Source organism: Bubalus bubalis, chromosome 5, assembly GCF_019923935.1.
Source record: "Bubalus bubalis isolate 160015118507 breed Murrah chromosome 5, NDDB_SH_1, whole genome shotgun sequence".
Classification (NCBI taxonomy): Eukaryota; Metazoa; Chordata; class Mammalia; order Artiodactyla; family Bovidae; genus Bubalus; species Bubalus bubalis.
In genome coordinates this window covers 128341857-128357069 of record NC_059161.1, presented here as the reverse complement: position 1 = coordinate 128357069, position 15213 = coordinate 128341857, and the positions used below count along the sequence as shown (strand labels likewise).

At 48.0% G+C, this 15213-nt stretch overlaps 1 protein-coding gene across 2 annotated transcripts in view; it reads left to right on the top strand.

Annotated features, from left to right (window-relative positions):
• The window catches only part of LTO1 (LTO1 maturation factor of ABCE1), a 67770-nt gene that overhangs the window by 38993 nt on the left and 13564 nt on the right, over positions 1 to 15213 (top strand). Inside the window, exons 4-5 of one of the 2 annotated variants that reach the window (XM_025286865.3) lie at positions 6677 to 6827; positions 8052 to 8409. The exons of the other annotated variant lie outside the window; for it this stretch is intronic. Of the exons in view, the coding sequence (XP_025142650.3) occupies positions 6677 to 6827; positions 8052 to 8057 (157 nt within the window). The 3' untranslated portion in view covers positions 8058 to 8409. Of the gene's footprint in view, positions 1 to 6676; positions 6828 to 8051; positions 8410 to 15213 lie in introns of those variants that run through there. 2 annotated transcript variants of the gene reach the window in all.

Sequence of the window (15213 nt, the reverse complement as noted above, 5' to 3'; positions counted from 1 at the left end):
AGATGAGGAAATCGAGGCCCACAGAGTCATTAGCTATGACAAAGCTGGGATGCTTCTGGCTTTGTCGGACAGTAAAACCCAGGGGAGGGAATGACAAATTTTGAAGCCCCTAGAAACTGCAGTGTTCACCATTTTAAAAACAGCTTTATTGAGATATAATTTATACACCATAAAGTTCACCCATTTAAAGTGTGTAAGTCAGTGATTTTCAGTATATTTGCAGAGCTGTGCAACCATTCTCACTATTTAATTTTAGAACATTTTCATTACTCCTAAAGAAACCATGGTCTAGTCAAGGCTGTGGTTTTTTCATTGGTCATGTATGGATGTGAGAGTTGGACTGTGAAGAAAGCTGAGGGCCGAAGAATTGATGCTTTTGAACTGTGGTGTTGGAGAAGACTCTTGAGAGTCCCTTGGACTGCAAGGAGATCCAACCAGTCCATTCTGAAGGAGATCAGCCCTGGGATTTCTTTGGAAGGAAATGATGATGAAAATCTGAATTTTCAAACTCCCAGGAATGGGAGTAATGATGCTAAGGAATGATGCTAAGGCTGAAACTCCAGTACTTTGGCCACCTCATGCGAAGAGTTGACTCATTGGAAGAGACTCTGATGCTGGGAGGGATTGGGGGCAGGAGGAGAAGGGGACGACAGAGGATGAGATGGCTGGATGGCATCACTGACTCGATGGACGTGAGTTTAAGTGAACTCTGGGAGTTGGTGATGGACAGGGAGGCCTGGCGTGCTGCGATTCATGGGGTCGCAAAGAGTCGGACACGACAGAGCGACTGAACTGAACTGAAAGAAACCATGAACCCATTAATAGACACACCCTTTTCCTCTGCCCCTCACCCCCTCAAGCCCCAGGAAACCAGTAACCTGTTCTCTATTGCTATAGATTTACCTAATGTGACTGTTTGCCGTGAATGGAGTCCTCTGATATGGGGGCTTTTGTGTCTTCTTTAGCATAATGTTTCCAAGGTTCATCTGTGTTTTGTAGCACATTTCAGTGCTTAATTCCTTTTTATGGCTGAGTAATATCCCACTGGATGGCTGTGCCACATTTTATGGATTCATCTGGGTTACTTCTGTGTTTGGACTGTGAGCATAATGCTGTTCTGAACACTCATGTTTTCATTTCTCTGTGTATCAAGGGTCATCTTTTCTATACAATCAAGTGAAGGGTCAGTCTTGAGGGGAGGGCTGTTCTCTGGGACTGGAGAGATCTAGACACATCCAAAGAGGGCTTCTCATTGGTCAAACCTCCTGCCTGGTCCTTCTATCTCTTGTCCTCTCTCTTTCATCTTTTCTCTTCCATCTTCAGGGAGGTCCTAAGGTCTAGAGCCATGAATAAGAGTGCATTAGAAATTGTGTGTGTGTGTGTGTGTGTGCGCATGTGTGAGACATTAAGAAACTTGACAGGGTGGGCATGTGTCCTAATTAGCCATGCACAGGTCCATGCTCTATGAAGAAAGATCTTGTGGGGAAAGATCTGGGGTGTGTCCATGCAGGGGCCCTCTGCTTTGTCCCTTCAGCCGCAGTGGAGGTAATACCGTGCTGAATGGGAACCGGTGATGGACAGGATCAGAAGAGGCAGGAAATCCCTCCTGTAGGGCTGGCAGGGTGTCCAGATTCAGGCGCAGCGATGAGGTCACAGCGCCTGCTGACCAGGTCTGGGCCAGCGTAGGTCCGGTGCTGGGGATGGTTCAAGCTCCTCCTGAGACAGGATTGGGGCCCGGTCTGGCTGGAGTTCATGCTGCCTCACCTCCCCTGGCCCTGCCCGTTTTCGCCATCTAGTTTTCCTTTCTTGCTTAACCCCATCAGCACTGGTTTCAGTTGCTTGCAACCGAACACTTGGAGGAGAAGGACGCCACGATTGAGCACGTTTGCAGCTTGCACGAAGACCTGTGACCTCACTGCCAAACAAGAAACTTACAAGAGTCATCCTAGAAATGATCTCATGTCCAATCACAGGGGATTATGGCATATCCAGAGGTTGAAATACAGGTACCACACTAGCTCAACTGTAAGACATACGCAGCTGGTTTGAAGGACATATCACAAAATGGAAGGAGCTGAGCCTTGAGGGGTTGATAAGGTTGATTTTTCCCCTTCCTTCTATGCTCTACCACGTCCTTTCCATATACTCTATCCTCTTATGAACAAATATTTATATTAAAACCAGAAAAAAAGAATCAAACCCAAAACAACTCCGAAGGATACCCAGGCATTTTGCAGACCCTCAGGCCCCCTGTCTGTCCTTGGGACACCTGAGCCAGACTCCCTGTGGCTCGTCGGGATGCGGCCTCATGGGGTTCTCCTTGTCACCAAGGAGCATCCCAGGTGCCAGGCCAGGAGGAGCCTGAATTCACACATGGCTCCAGCAGACAAAGGGGTGGGAAGCTGGTGCCTTAGGCAGAGTTTAATGGGCCCCAGGGTAGACGACACTTTTAAACACATAGCCAGTATGATCATCGCTGGGCAGTGACCACTTCAGAGCAGAGGAAGTCCAGACTATGCCCCCTGAGATGCAGGGTGTTGGCTGAAGACAGGAGGAAATGCAAAGAGGAGCTTGCAGATGGAGACCAACGTGTAAAATGCTCTTCCCTCACCAGGCTGCGCTGGTGCTGGGAGCATGAATGAGAGGCACTTGGAGCAGCTGTCCTCCCCTTGGTGTGGGCATGGGCCGCATCATCTCTAAGAATTCAAGTGGTCCTTGGGAGCTGGTGATGACATCACCGACTCAACGGACATGAGTTTGAGCAAGTTCCAGGAGCTGGTGATGGACAGGGAAGCCTGGCGTGCTGCAGTCCATGGGGTCGCAAAGAGTCGGACATGACTGAGCGACTGAACTGAACTTGGGAAACACGTGTGTGCTGATCCAGTGGTTACCTGATGTCTACCAGGACAAATAAAGATACCTAGAAGGAGGCTGGATTCCTAACAAGGGCATCGTATAGACAGAATCACGCAAGGAGAGACTGCCCAGGGAGGAGGCTAGGGGCTGGGTATCACTGCATCCTCTGATATCCATTCCCTACAAAAATGGGATTTTTCCTTGGCACCTGTTATTCACGGAAAGATGCTGCTGGTACGGCCATGTGACTTGTCCTAGCCAACAAATTATGAGTAAAAGTGATGAGTAAAACTTTTGGGTTGAATCATTAAAAGGCAAAGGCATGTGGCAAGGTTGCAGTATATAAGGTTAATAAACAAGTCAGTCCTGCTTACCAAGTACCAGCAATGAACAAGTAGAATTTGAGATGAGAAATACAATATTGTTTATATTAGCATGCATGCATCTGTGCTAAGCCGCTTCAGTCATGTCTGACTCTTTGTGACCCTGTGGACCGTAGATCACCAGGCTCTGTCCATGGAACTCTCCAGGCAAGACTACTAGAGTGGGTTGCCATGCCCTCCTCCAGGGGATCTTCCCAACCCAGGGATCAAACCCACATCTCTTACATCTGCTGCATTGGTAGGTGGGTTCTTTACCACTAGCGCCCACATGGGAAGCCCTTACATTAGCATACCCCGTTCCCAATAAAATACTTAGGTAATAAATCTAACAAAATTTGTATGAGATCTATCTGAGAAGAACGACAACACTCTGATGAAAAAAATCAGAGAACAAAATAAACAAATTCCATGTTTAGGAAAAAAAGCTTCTCAAGATATCAGTTCTTCTTCCCAATTTAGTCTAGAGAGTCAATGCTATCTAATCAAAATTCCAGCAAGTTCTTTTGTGGATATCAACACACTGATTCTAAAGTTTATATGGGCAGGCGAAAACCAGCACGGTATAAAGAACAAAGTCTGAGGACTGATACTAGGGCCTCAGGACTTACTGTAAAGCTGTGCAGACAAACAGAGCCACCAAGAGAGTAAGGCGTGTGTTGTTACTATAATGATCGCCTGGCTTGACGTCAGGACTGTTCCACTGCTCTGGTGTAACTGTTCCTCTTCCCGTATCTCCTTGCGGGCTGCACCTGAGTCCTCTGTGTCCAAGCTGAGGTACCCCCTAGTGGCCCCTCAAGGCCCCCTGAAGACTTTCTCCAATGAGTAGCCTGGCATTCCAAGACCCTCTTTGCCCACGTCCATGCCTCCTCCCTTCCCTCCCACTCCTCCTATAAAACCTCCACGCGTGCACCACTCCTCTATTTCTGCCCTTGGCATCCAGTCTCCCTTTGCAGTGGTCCTTCAGCCCCAAGTGCATGACAGCTTGGCCTTCACGCGAGACCCCAGCGCTGTGTGCAAAGGCTGCTCTGCGGTCCGCCTCTCACACTGTGGGGCCCACCCATATGGCTGGGCCTAGGTTGCTTCCTTTAGAATCGGTGACCACTCACCCCTCCCACCACCAGCCTGGCCTTGCAAGGAGCTCAAGGGAAAAAGAAACCCAGGTTGTCCTCCAGGGAAGCTGTCTCCCTCTGAATTTGGATGCAGGGCTGGGATGCAGGGAGGTGGGATTCTGCCTGCAAAGCTAGCTCTTTGGAAATCACGCAGACGCACGGAGCTCATAGCTTTCGAGCGTCTCGTGGTCAGATGCCCGGACTAAAGCTTCAAGACCACATGAACGCCAAGCTCGCAGGAGACCTCGAGGGGTGGAGGCTGGTCTGGCAGCCTGCTCTGGGCTCTGGCTTGGCCTTTTGCCGTTCCTGCCGTTGTTCTGCTTGCCATAGGACTCTGGCTTGCAAGGCACAAAACCTCCTCAAAAGAACCTGAGCTGGAAAATTAGAGGGAGGCTGAAGAGGAGCTTTGTAAAATTGGAAAAAAAAATGAGTGTGCTCCCCATTGCAGAGTGCCTGGCCCGTCCCCTGGTTCCTGATTAAGGGGGATTGGTGTTTGTGGGGGACTTGAGCAAGAGGCCTCTGATTGGGAGACAATTTTGTGGCTTTGGCCTGTAATTTGGATTCGGGGATCAGGCACAGTTAATGTGATAAACTCGCAAACCTCCGCTGGTGACCAGCCACGGAGTACGGCCCCAGGGGCAGCCATCAAAGCCAGTGGCACACAGGCCCTTCTGCAGCCACAACAGGCTGCGAAGCCTGGGCCTTCCTGGGCCGTGGAGACCGGCCCTTTCCATGGCTGCTTTGGAAACCTGGAAATACAAGTCTCATTTGCCATCTCGTTCTAAATGCACGCAGCCGGCCGGCTTCATTTTTGCTGGACATGGGTCTTTGAGATGCTCCGTGTCCTAGACTGTGAACATTTGGCGGCAGGAGGGGAGACAGAAAACTCACCCCGTTCTGGGGTCATGCACCTTGAGGGGCTCTGCACGGATGTGTTGGGCCAAGGAATGAGAAGTGAATGGGATGAACGGGAACAGATGTGTCTTTGGCTTGAGGAGTGATGGCCTTCAGGGGTCATTCCAGGCTGGGGTGTGTCCCAAGAGGTCTTCCTGACGGCCAAGGTCATTTGAATGTTGCTGGGAACACATGGGTTCTCTCTGGCTAGTGACCACTTTGGTACTTTCTCTTGCTTCCTGAATTACCAAGATCAGGCTACTGAGAAAACAGACAAACTCTGTGCATGTGTGTGTGCGTGTGTGTGTATGTGTGAAATGTTGTGGGAGGCATGGGATGCAAGTGGTTGGATGAGGTGAGGGGTGGGGGTCGGGGGAATGCTGTCCACAGCTGTGGGTCCCCAGCCTCTCTGTCCCTGCAGGGTGGCATGGGCTGCATTCATCTCCACTGCCCTTGTAAACGTATGTTAACCTGTGCGTGAGTCTTTGATGCTCCGGTTTTCCACTTATATTTCTTTGGTTCAATTCCCCACCCCCACCAGTGACCAAAGCAGTGTGAAGTTCCTCTTTCCCTCCATGTGGCTGGGAGAAGACTGGACATTTTCAAACAGGAATGCTTTCTAGGAAACCTGAAGGCAAACACATCGGCAGAATACGAGACTGAATAAGATGTGCATGCGTCTATCCTTCCGATCCTAACTCAAACTAAGATCTAATCAGGGGTCAGTTGGCTGAGTTGACACCATCAATGGGGAACCAGGCTTCGGTTTCTTCCCCTTTCTGAAGGTTAACCGAGATATGCGTGCATCTAATGCTGAGAATACTTTTCCGGTCTGCCTGCAGTAGGGCATGTGATTTTTTATATCTCTGGATAAGATGATAATGGAATCCAGTTAGTTTCCCAGTGAAACAAGGACCCCTGAGCAATGCATCTCAGGACACGGAGCTCTGGTGACAGCACAGGGCTCTCATCCTATTCAAGTCTTTCTTAATGACTTCAGTTAGGAGTCGAAAAAGCCTGCTTATCTACCTGGCAGACAAGAGGGAACTTCCACGCAAAAGATTTCTTACCAGGTACAAGGGAATTGAACAACCTTTCCCGCGTTCGGGTAAATTGAGACTGTCTCCAAGATTTCACGTTAAGAAATGACATCTTTAGACAAAATACTTCTCTTATTTTCTCTCTGATTTCCAGTAGCCTAGTGTGCTGGGGGGTGCCAATAAAGTTACCATAAAAAAGATTCTGAGGGCCAACTAACTGGGTATATGTCACACACTCTTGGGGATTCATGGAAAGGCACTGAGGAGTCCTGCAGAGTAGAAACGTGCTTGTTTGGCTGGGTTCCAGAAATTTTCCTGGGAAACCCTGCCTCACAGCATATTTTCCAACGTGATATAAAAGAATATAAATAGCTTGTCTCTTTTTCTCAATCAGGCATCCTTGCAGATCCTCTCAGTCAGAATCCTCGCCAGACCCAACCAGATTACAGCAGATCCCACCATCAGCAGTGTGTGAAGATACAGTTTTCCCTCAGCTCTTCCAAGAGAATCTTATTGTTTTGGTTTTTTCGGCTGGATTCACAGGGGTATAATAATACTTTCGTGTTGTTTAGAGTTTTATTTCTTTAATTGCTAGTGAAGAAGCTTTGCATTTTCCTGTGTGACAATGTGTCACCATAATTTTCTGGTGTATAAATTTACTTGTTTTTCCTTCTCTGATCACTTAAGTTGAAACCGAATATTGATCTTGTATGTTGCATACGGATACTTCTTATAACTTTTATTTGTTTATTACACATTTCCCCAATGCTTTTGGATAAGGCAATGGCACCCCACTCCAGTACTCTTGCCTGGAAAATCCATGGATGGAGGAGCCTGGTAGGCTGCAGTCCATGGGGTTGCTAAGAGTCAGACACGACTGAGCGACTTCACTTTCACTTTTCACTTTCATGCATTGGAGAAGGAAATGGCAACCCACTCCAGTGTTCTTGCCTGGAGAATCCCAGGGACGGGGGAGCCTGGTAGGCTGCCATCTATGGGGTCGCACAGAGTCGGACACGACTGAAGTGACTTAGCATAGCATAGCATTGCTCTTTTAAAATTTTATCATGCATGTGATTATGAAAGAAGTTAAATTTTTTTTTTTTTTTACATAATCAAACCCCTCCATCTTGTCTCCAATGAGATTTTTCCATTTTTTTAGTCAGAATTTCTTTTACATGGATGGGGAAAAAAGTACTATTCTACTTTCTTCTAGCTTGTTAAAACCTGAAAAAAAAAATGAAAAAGGGTTTCCTAATCATACAAGAATAGATGTTTGTTATGAAAAATAAAAATAAGAAAAACAAATAAGGACCTACAATCTTACCACCCAGCTAGCATTGGTAATATTCTTTACATATCTTTTTGGATTTTTCTGTTTGTTCATTGTTATTTATTTAAGTCATGTCCGACTCTTTGCGACCCCATGGACTGCCCTGTCCCTGGGGTTTTCCAGGCAAGAATACTGGAGTGGGTTGCCAATTCCTCCTCCAGGGAAATCTTCTGACTCAAGGATTGAACCCCCTGCATCTCTCGCATTGGCAGGCAGATTCTTTATCCCTGAGCCACCTGTGAAGCCCTCGTGCTCATACATGAGTTAAACATTTTTAACTCTAATTTTTTAAAGTGGTCACACCCATGCACATACACACGCATATATCTATCCATGTGCACAGGGGCACGTACACTCTTCCTCTGGAATTTTGGAATTTCAAAGTCAATTTATCACATTGCTAAGAGTACCAGTAAAAATCTTTTGTCTTTACCAGATGTGATGGTGTTTAGGAAAACGGCTCTGCAGGAAGGAAAGACCCGATTCAAGATGCTTGGTGATACCCTTGGTGTAAATACTGCTACCGTGGCCAACATGGCTGATTTCGAGCTCTTTAGGACGTGGCCAATGTCTTGTGAATTTCCTGAATATGTAACATTTGGGTTCTGCCCACTGGCCCATCGTCTTTATTGGGTTTCTTCTTCCTCAAGAGCAAAATAAAGTTCTGCTTTTTGCCTTCCTTTTTTTTTTTCCTCTCCTATTAGGGCCGGCTATGTTGTATGTTCTCTAGTAAATGGGAAGGGAATTATTAAACAATTAAATTAAAATGATTAAAAATGAATTATTTGATTTTTTTTTACTGCTCTTGGGATCTCTTATTTTACAAGCATTTTTTGTAATTGCCTGACACTTGCATAATACACAATTGGTAACCTTCGCTTTTGTATGTGCCGTATCATCCAGAGTTAATTTACCGGTTGCTTTCCCAGGTTTATACTTGTGATATTGTTGTTGTTTAGTTACTAAGTCGTATCTGACTCTTTGCAACTCCATGGACTGTAGCCCTCCAGGATCTTGTGTCCATGGGATTTTCCAGGCAAGAATACTGGAATGCATTGCTTTTTCCTTCCCTAGCGGACCTTCCCTAACCCAGGGATTGAACCTACGTCTCGTCTCCTGCTTTGGGAGGCAGATTCTTTACCTCTGAGCCACCAGGGAAGCCCTTATACTCATGACCACAAGAGAAAGAATATTTGTATGCCTCCTTTTTCTACATTTCTATGTTATTTCTTTTCCTTATTAAGTAGCTTTCTCTGATATTTCTAGGTTTATTTTAAAATAGGAACAATCACTGGACAGGACACATCACAGGATGACTGATCTTTAAGGCTCATGACCTGTTACTTAAGTGATATTGGCTTTTGGTTCTAAATCCACAATTTCATCGTGTTTAAAATAAGAAATGTGTTTAATTGTTACAAATTTTTAAATAATGATTTTTTCCCAAAGTGGCTCATTGATATCTATTGGTATAATTCAATTACCTTTTATTATTTCTTGTGCTGATATGATAAGTCATTTTCCTACTTTATCGCCACCAATATTTTTGGGACAGACCCTATTTGGTTGCTGTAGACACTTATATTTTTAAGTGCTGAAAGTCTTTGCTCATATTCAGAATTTTAAAATACCCTTTTTGTTTTAAGAATAATTTAGATACACAGGAAGTTCCTATATATCCCTCATGACGTATCTGTTGTTAGTAGCTCACATAACTGCAGCCGGGGCGTCAAAGCCAAGAGACCAACATCAGGACATTGCTGTTAACTCCAGGCTTCACTGGATTTTTCCAGTTTTCCTTAGTGTTTGCATCCCTAGGCTATGATTGAGGCTGCTAAGTCGCTTCAGTCGTGTCCGACTCTGTGCGACCCCATAGACGGCAGCCCACCAGGCTTCCCTGTCCCTGGGATTCTCCAGGCAAGAACACTGGAGTGGGTTGCCATGTCCTTCTCCAATGCATGAAAGTGAAAAGTGAAAGTGAAGTCGCTCAGTCGTGTCCGACTCTTAGCGACTCCATGGACTGCCGCCTACCAGGCTCCTCCATCCATGGGATTTTCCAGGCAAGAGTACTGGAGTGGGGTGCCATTGCCTTCTCCGTGATTGAGGCTAGAGTATACTTTTTCTCTGTTCTTTTCAGTTTGATTCAAAACTATATTTGTATTATACTTACATAATGTACTCTCTCTCTTTCTCTCTCTCTCTATATATATAGCTGATTTACAGTGTTGTATTCGTTTCTAGGGTAAGGCAAAGTGATTCAGTTGCACATATATATTCTTTTTCATATTCTTTTCCATTATGGTTTATTACAAGGCCTTGAATATAGCTCCCTGTGCTATCCAGTAGGACCTTGTTTATTTTATATACAAAAGTTTATACCTGCTAATCCCAAACTCTTAATTTGTCCCCCACCCATATACATATTTATAAGAGTCTATTGAATGGAAGAAGAACTATTTCTTCCTTGAAGGATATGAATTTTCCATGATTCAGACAGGTGGACAGACATATAGGGGCAGTTCCATATGGTGATAAGCATCTGTGTTCAGGCTGTTCTAGAAGAATCCAAAGGAACAAGAGCTTCCTTTCAGTCCCCTACCTCTCCTTCCAGAGGGCAAGCACATCCTTGACACAGGGAGCCCGGGGCTTCTCCACCCGCAGAGGAGGGTTGACTCGCTCTGGTTTGGGGACAGTGTTGAAATGAAAGAGCAGCGGAGGCCAGGGCAGACCTCAGGGCCTGCAGACAGCAGCCGGAAGTGCAGACAGCTGGACCTGGTAGGCAAGATGGGGCTGTATTTAAAGGAGGGCATTCTGTATTAGCCATAAAAACGAACAAAACTGGGTCACTTGTAGAGAGGTCGATGGACTAGAGTCTGTCATACAGAGTACAGTAAGTCAGAAGGAGAAAAACAAATCTCCTATATTAATGCATGTGGGCTTCCCAGGTGGCACAGTGGTAATTAATCCACCTGCAATGCAGGAGACATTGGTTTGATCCCTGGGTCGAAAAGATCCCCTGGAGAAGGAAATGGCAACCCACTCCAGTATTTTTGCCTGGGAAATCCCATGGACAGAGGAGCCTGGCCGGCTACAGTCCATGGGGTCCCAAAGAGTTGGGCATGACTGAGTGACTGAGTGCACATGCAAAGGATTTAGAAAGAAGGTAGAGATGAACCATTGTGCAGGGCAGGAATAGAGGCACAGATGTAGAGAAGGGACGTGCGGACGTGGAGAGAAAGAGCGGGTGGGGCGGGTCGGGAGATCAGGATTGGCATGTACGTTAACACCCCACTGCGTATAAAGCAATGGGGACCTGCTGTGTAGCAGGTGCCTGCTGCTCTGTGATGACCGAAGGATGGGGGTGGGCTGGGAGGGGGGCTCACGAGGGAGGGGACATATGTGTCCATGTAGTTGATTCACTTCGCTGTACAGCAGAAACTAACCTAACACTGCAAAGCAGTTCTATGCCAATTAATAAAAAGGAGGCGCATTCCGGGGATGGGGAAACACCCTTGCTCTGTTTCCGACAGTGTCCGCAGAAGTGGCAGCTCCTCTGGCAGGATGGCACCCAGATGCCAGCGTGGGGGATGCAGGAGGGGGAGTCTGGGGCTGGACTCGGAGCAAAGGATGCCTGTGCCCACCCCTAGCATGGCAGGCACAGCTCCATCCTCATAATGGCCAACAAGGGCAGCTCCCTGGCGACCCATAGCTCTCTGACCAGCCTGCCTCCTTCCTTTCCCAGAACCGTGTGAACCTCCCAAACTCTCTCTGCTGAGACGTGAATAAAGCTCACTCCCATCTCCCTAGGCCCTCAACATATGAACTTTGGGGCAACACAAACATTCGGTCCACAGCCCTCCTTTTGATCTCAAATGGTTTATTGCCACAAATGGGTCTTTCCTCACCCCATCTTCTCATTTTGGGAGGACGTGGAGATGGGCCGCTGAGTAACCACAAGGGCTCCTAGGGTTAAGTCTCCCATCAAAGGCCTTTGGGGTCCCTTGGGATCACGGTTATCATTAAATCGCTTCTGCAGACTCACACTGAGGAATCTTAGAGCTGAATTATAGCAGCTGTCCTTTGGGAACTGGCCTGTCTGTAAATTCGGAGATGGAGCCTCCCCAGGCACAGGGGGAAAATCGTGGTTCAAGAATTGAAAATAATGTGGTCAACAGTAATTTAGAAGGCTTTTCGCCGAGCATGGTTTAAAACAAGCAAGAAAAAAGGAAAGAGAAAAACAGCTTGTAAAAATCTGTTTTAAAAGCCTCCGTGGAAGTTGTTGCTTTAAAATACTACCATTGTGTCTAACTTCATTCAGTACAATTTTTATTAACTTGATTATTTTTTGCCCTCTCTTGCTTTTGCACTCAGTAAAAAAAAAAAAAAACCAAACTCAACAACTTCTTCAAATGTTCCCCAATCAAGCCTTTTATCTCCACGGGGTCAATTCCACCTGCCAATTTGCAAATGGGCTTGTTTGGGTCACCAGACCACAGCATTCTCGGCAAAGTTTCCATTTGCAGGCGGGCCAGCCCTGTCTGCCCCGCCCTCCTGAAAAGGTGCAGTCAGAGATTCAAATATGATTTTCTAAGAAAATTGGTTGAGGCTGTGTGCAGTGGGGGAGCAGAGCACGGATGCAGGAGGCTTTTCTGTTGTATCTCATGGCTTTTACAGTTTTGAAGATTTCGGGGCGGGGGGTGGGGCGCAGAGCTTACCCAAGGACCAGCTCTAGAGAGCCCCTTACTCCCAGATCTGAGAGCTCAGAGGGGCAGGTGCTAGTCCTCCTCACCCATTCAGGGAGCCCCTCTGAGGTCCCCGCCCCTTTTCAGTCTCTTCTCTGCCCTCTGCCATGGTCCCCTGCAGCCTGGGTCAGGGACTCACCTGAGGGCTCCTGAGCATCTTCCTGCCTCTTCCTGTATCCTGAGCTGTGCTGGGTGGGGTGCGTGTGTGCTAAGTCGCTCGGTCGTGTCCGACTCTTTGTGACCTCATGGACTGTAGCCCGCCAGGCTCCTCTGTCCATGGGATTCTTCAGGCAAGAATACTGGACGGGGTTGTCACGCCCTCCTCCAGGGGATGTTCCTGACCCAGGGATCAACCCTGCATCTTCTGCATTGCAGGCGGATTCTTTACCACGGAGCCACCAGAGAAGCCTGCTTGTTGGGGAGGTGGTACCACCTCGCCCCGCCTGGAGCAGGCAACCAGGTGGACACTTGACTCCTACACAAACCATCACAAAACAATGGGCAACCGTCAGGAGACAGAGAGGACACGCAGAGGAGAGGGCTCTCAGGTTGGAGGTGTGAGGATGTCCCCAGGAGAGAGAGCTGTTAACCTACAGGAGGGTGGAGTTCCCTGGGAGCAGGGGTGGGGAAGGCGGGGCGAGTGGGGATGGGGGAAGGGCGACTTCAAGGAGTGGGCGGGGCACGAGTAGAGGAGGCAGGGGGTCAGGCCAGAGAGTTTGGGATTTATTTCAGGGATGCAGAGAGGATGTCCAGGGTCTTCATGCGGAGGAAAGTTCTGATGGAGTGGACGGGGCTGAGGGCAGGAAGTAGTGTTGGTGGGGGTGGGATTCTGACTCTGCAGTACAAGGTCAGGCTGGGCTGCCTCTTCTCTAGTCCGCCTAGGCGATCACACCCCTTAACCAGCAAACTTCTTTTTTGGGGGTTTGTTTTCTTTTAAAATATTTATTATTTGTCTGTGCTCGGTCTTATGTTGAAGCACGCAGGATCTTCAGTCTTTGTTGTGGCACGCAGGATCATTTTTAGGGGAGGCATGTGGGATCTAGTTCCTCAACCAGGGATTGAACCTGAGCCCCCTGCATTGGGAGTGTGGAGTCTTAGCCACTGGACCACCAGGGAAGTCCCAGTAAACTGAGAACCTTTTCCAGGGGGCGGGTGTCTCATTCATCTTGCATCCTTGCCTAGGAGCCAGTGTTCTCTTTGTGTCCAGCTGGTCTCCGTTAGCTGCTGCCAATTAAAGGGAAAAATGGAAACAGTGACAGACTTTATTTTCTTGGGCTCCAAAATCACTGTGGATGGTGACTGCAGCCGTGAAATTAAAAGACGCTTGCTCCTTGGAAGAAAAGCCATGACAAACCCAGACAGCATATTACAAACCAGAGATATCACTTTGCCGACAAAGGTCTGTATAGTCAAAGCTATGGTTTTTCCAGTAGTCTTGTATGGATCTGAGAGTTGGATCATAAAGAAGGCAGAGTGCCAAAGAATTTATGCTTTCAAACTGTGGTCCTGGAGAAGACTCTTGAGAGTCCCCTAGACAGCAAGATCAAACCAGTCAATCCTAAAGGATATCAACCCTGAATATTCACTGGAAGGACTGATGTTGAAGCTGAAGCTCTAATACTTTGGCTACCTGATGCGAAGAGTTGACTCATTGCAAAAATACCCTGATGCTGGGAAAAATTGAAGGCAGGAGGAGAAGGAAATGACAGAGGATGAGAAGGTTGGATGACATCATCGACTCGATGTACATGAGTCTGAGCAAGCTCCAGGAGAGAGTGTAGGACAGGCAAGCCTGGCATGCCTCAGTCCGTGGAGTTGCAAAGAGTTGGACACGACTTAGCGTCCAAACAGCAAACAACAATAACAAGTTTCCGTTGCAGAAATAATGCAGACCCCTTTCCCTGGTAATCTTTTCACCGCCCCCCCCCCCCCCGCCCCGAGGAATGCAAACCTGAGCCCTGAAATCAGAGCATTCTGGATGATTCCCTGTGGATGTGATTCCTGGAGGATGTGGTCACAGGAATGAATAAAAATTTTAAAAACCTTCCAGGAAAGTCATGAATGGGCCACACATCCGAGAAAGTGCCCCAGGCCATCTGCTCAGGATGAACTGGACAGGCTCCCCGGGCTCCTCGCTGTGTGCCTTGCCACTGTGGGAGCCCACCCCCCCGCCCCGCCCAGGTCCAGGCTCCCATGATGAGGTGACCCCAAAGGCCCTGAGCTTTTAAACACAGATTTTCTCTTTGTGACTTCACTCCGGTTCCTTTGAAGCCAGGTGGCCTCGCTGATGGAACCCGGGAGCAGATGGCCTGCTCGGGGTCCTGGCGCCCAGCCCTGTGCTGCAGGGAGCAGGAACATGTCGGTGACTCACTCGGACAGTGACTTCTATGGTCAGGCAGGCAGAGCCCCGAGGCACCCTCGCCGCTGCCGTTCGCTTCCTAACTTCGGAGCATCTGGAGGGGCTGTGTTGACCCTGAAAGTTGAAAGGCTTTCTGGCTGCACGGCTGCCACTTTTCTTCTTCTTCAGGGATGTTCCCTGGTCCCCTGCCTGGCTTCCCATCCTGGAGCTGGTCACACTGGGTTTACCGAGTAGGAAGTGGCACATGGCTGCAAGCATGCAAGACGTCCCACCATGAACTGAATCTGGGGAATAAGCTCTGTGCCCCATGACCCCTGGGGTTCCCCAATCCTACTGGTTTCTCTCAGTAAGACAGTGATCCCCCAGATCCCTAAGCCCCTCAGATTCCCAGAGGTATCTCCAGATTCCCTGAGGTCCCCCCAGGCTCCCCAAGTTTCCCCCAGACTCCCCGAGGTCCCCCCAGACTTCCCGAGGTCCCCTCAGACTCCCTGAGGTTC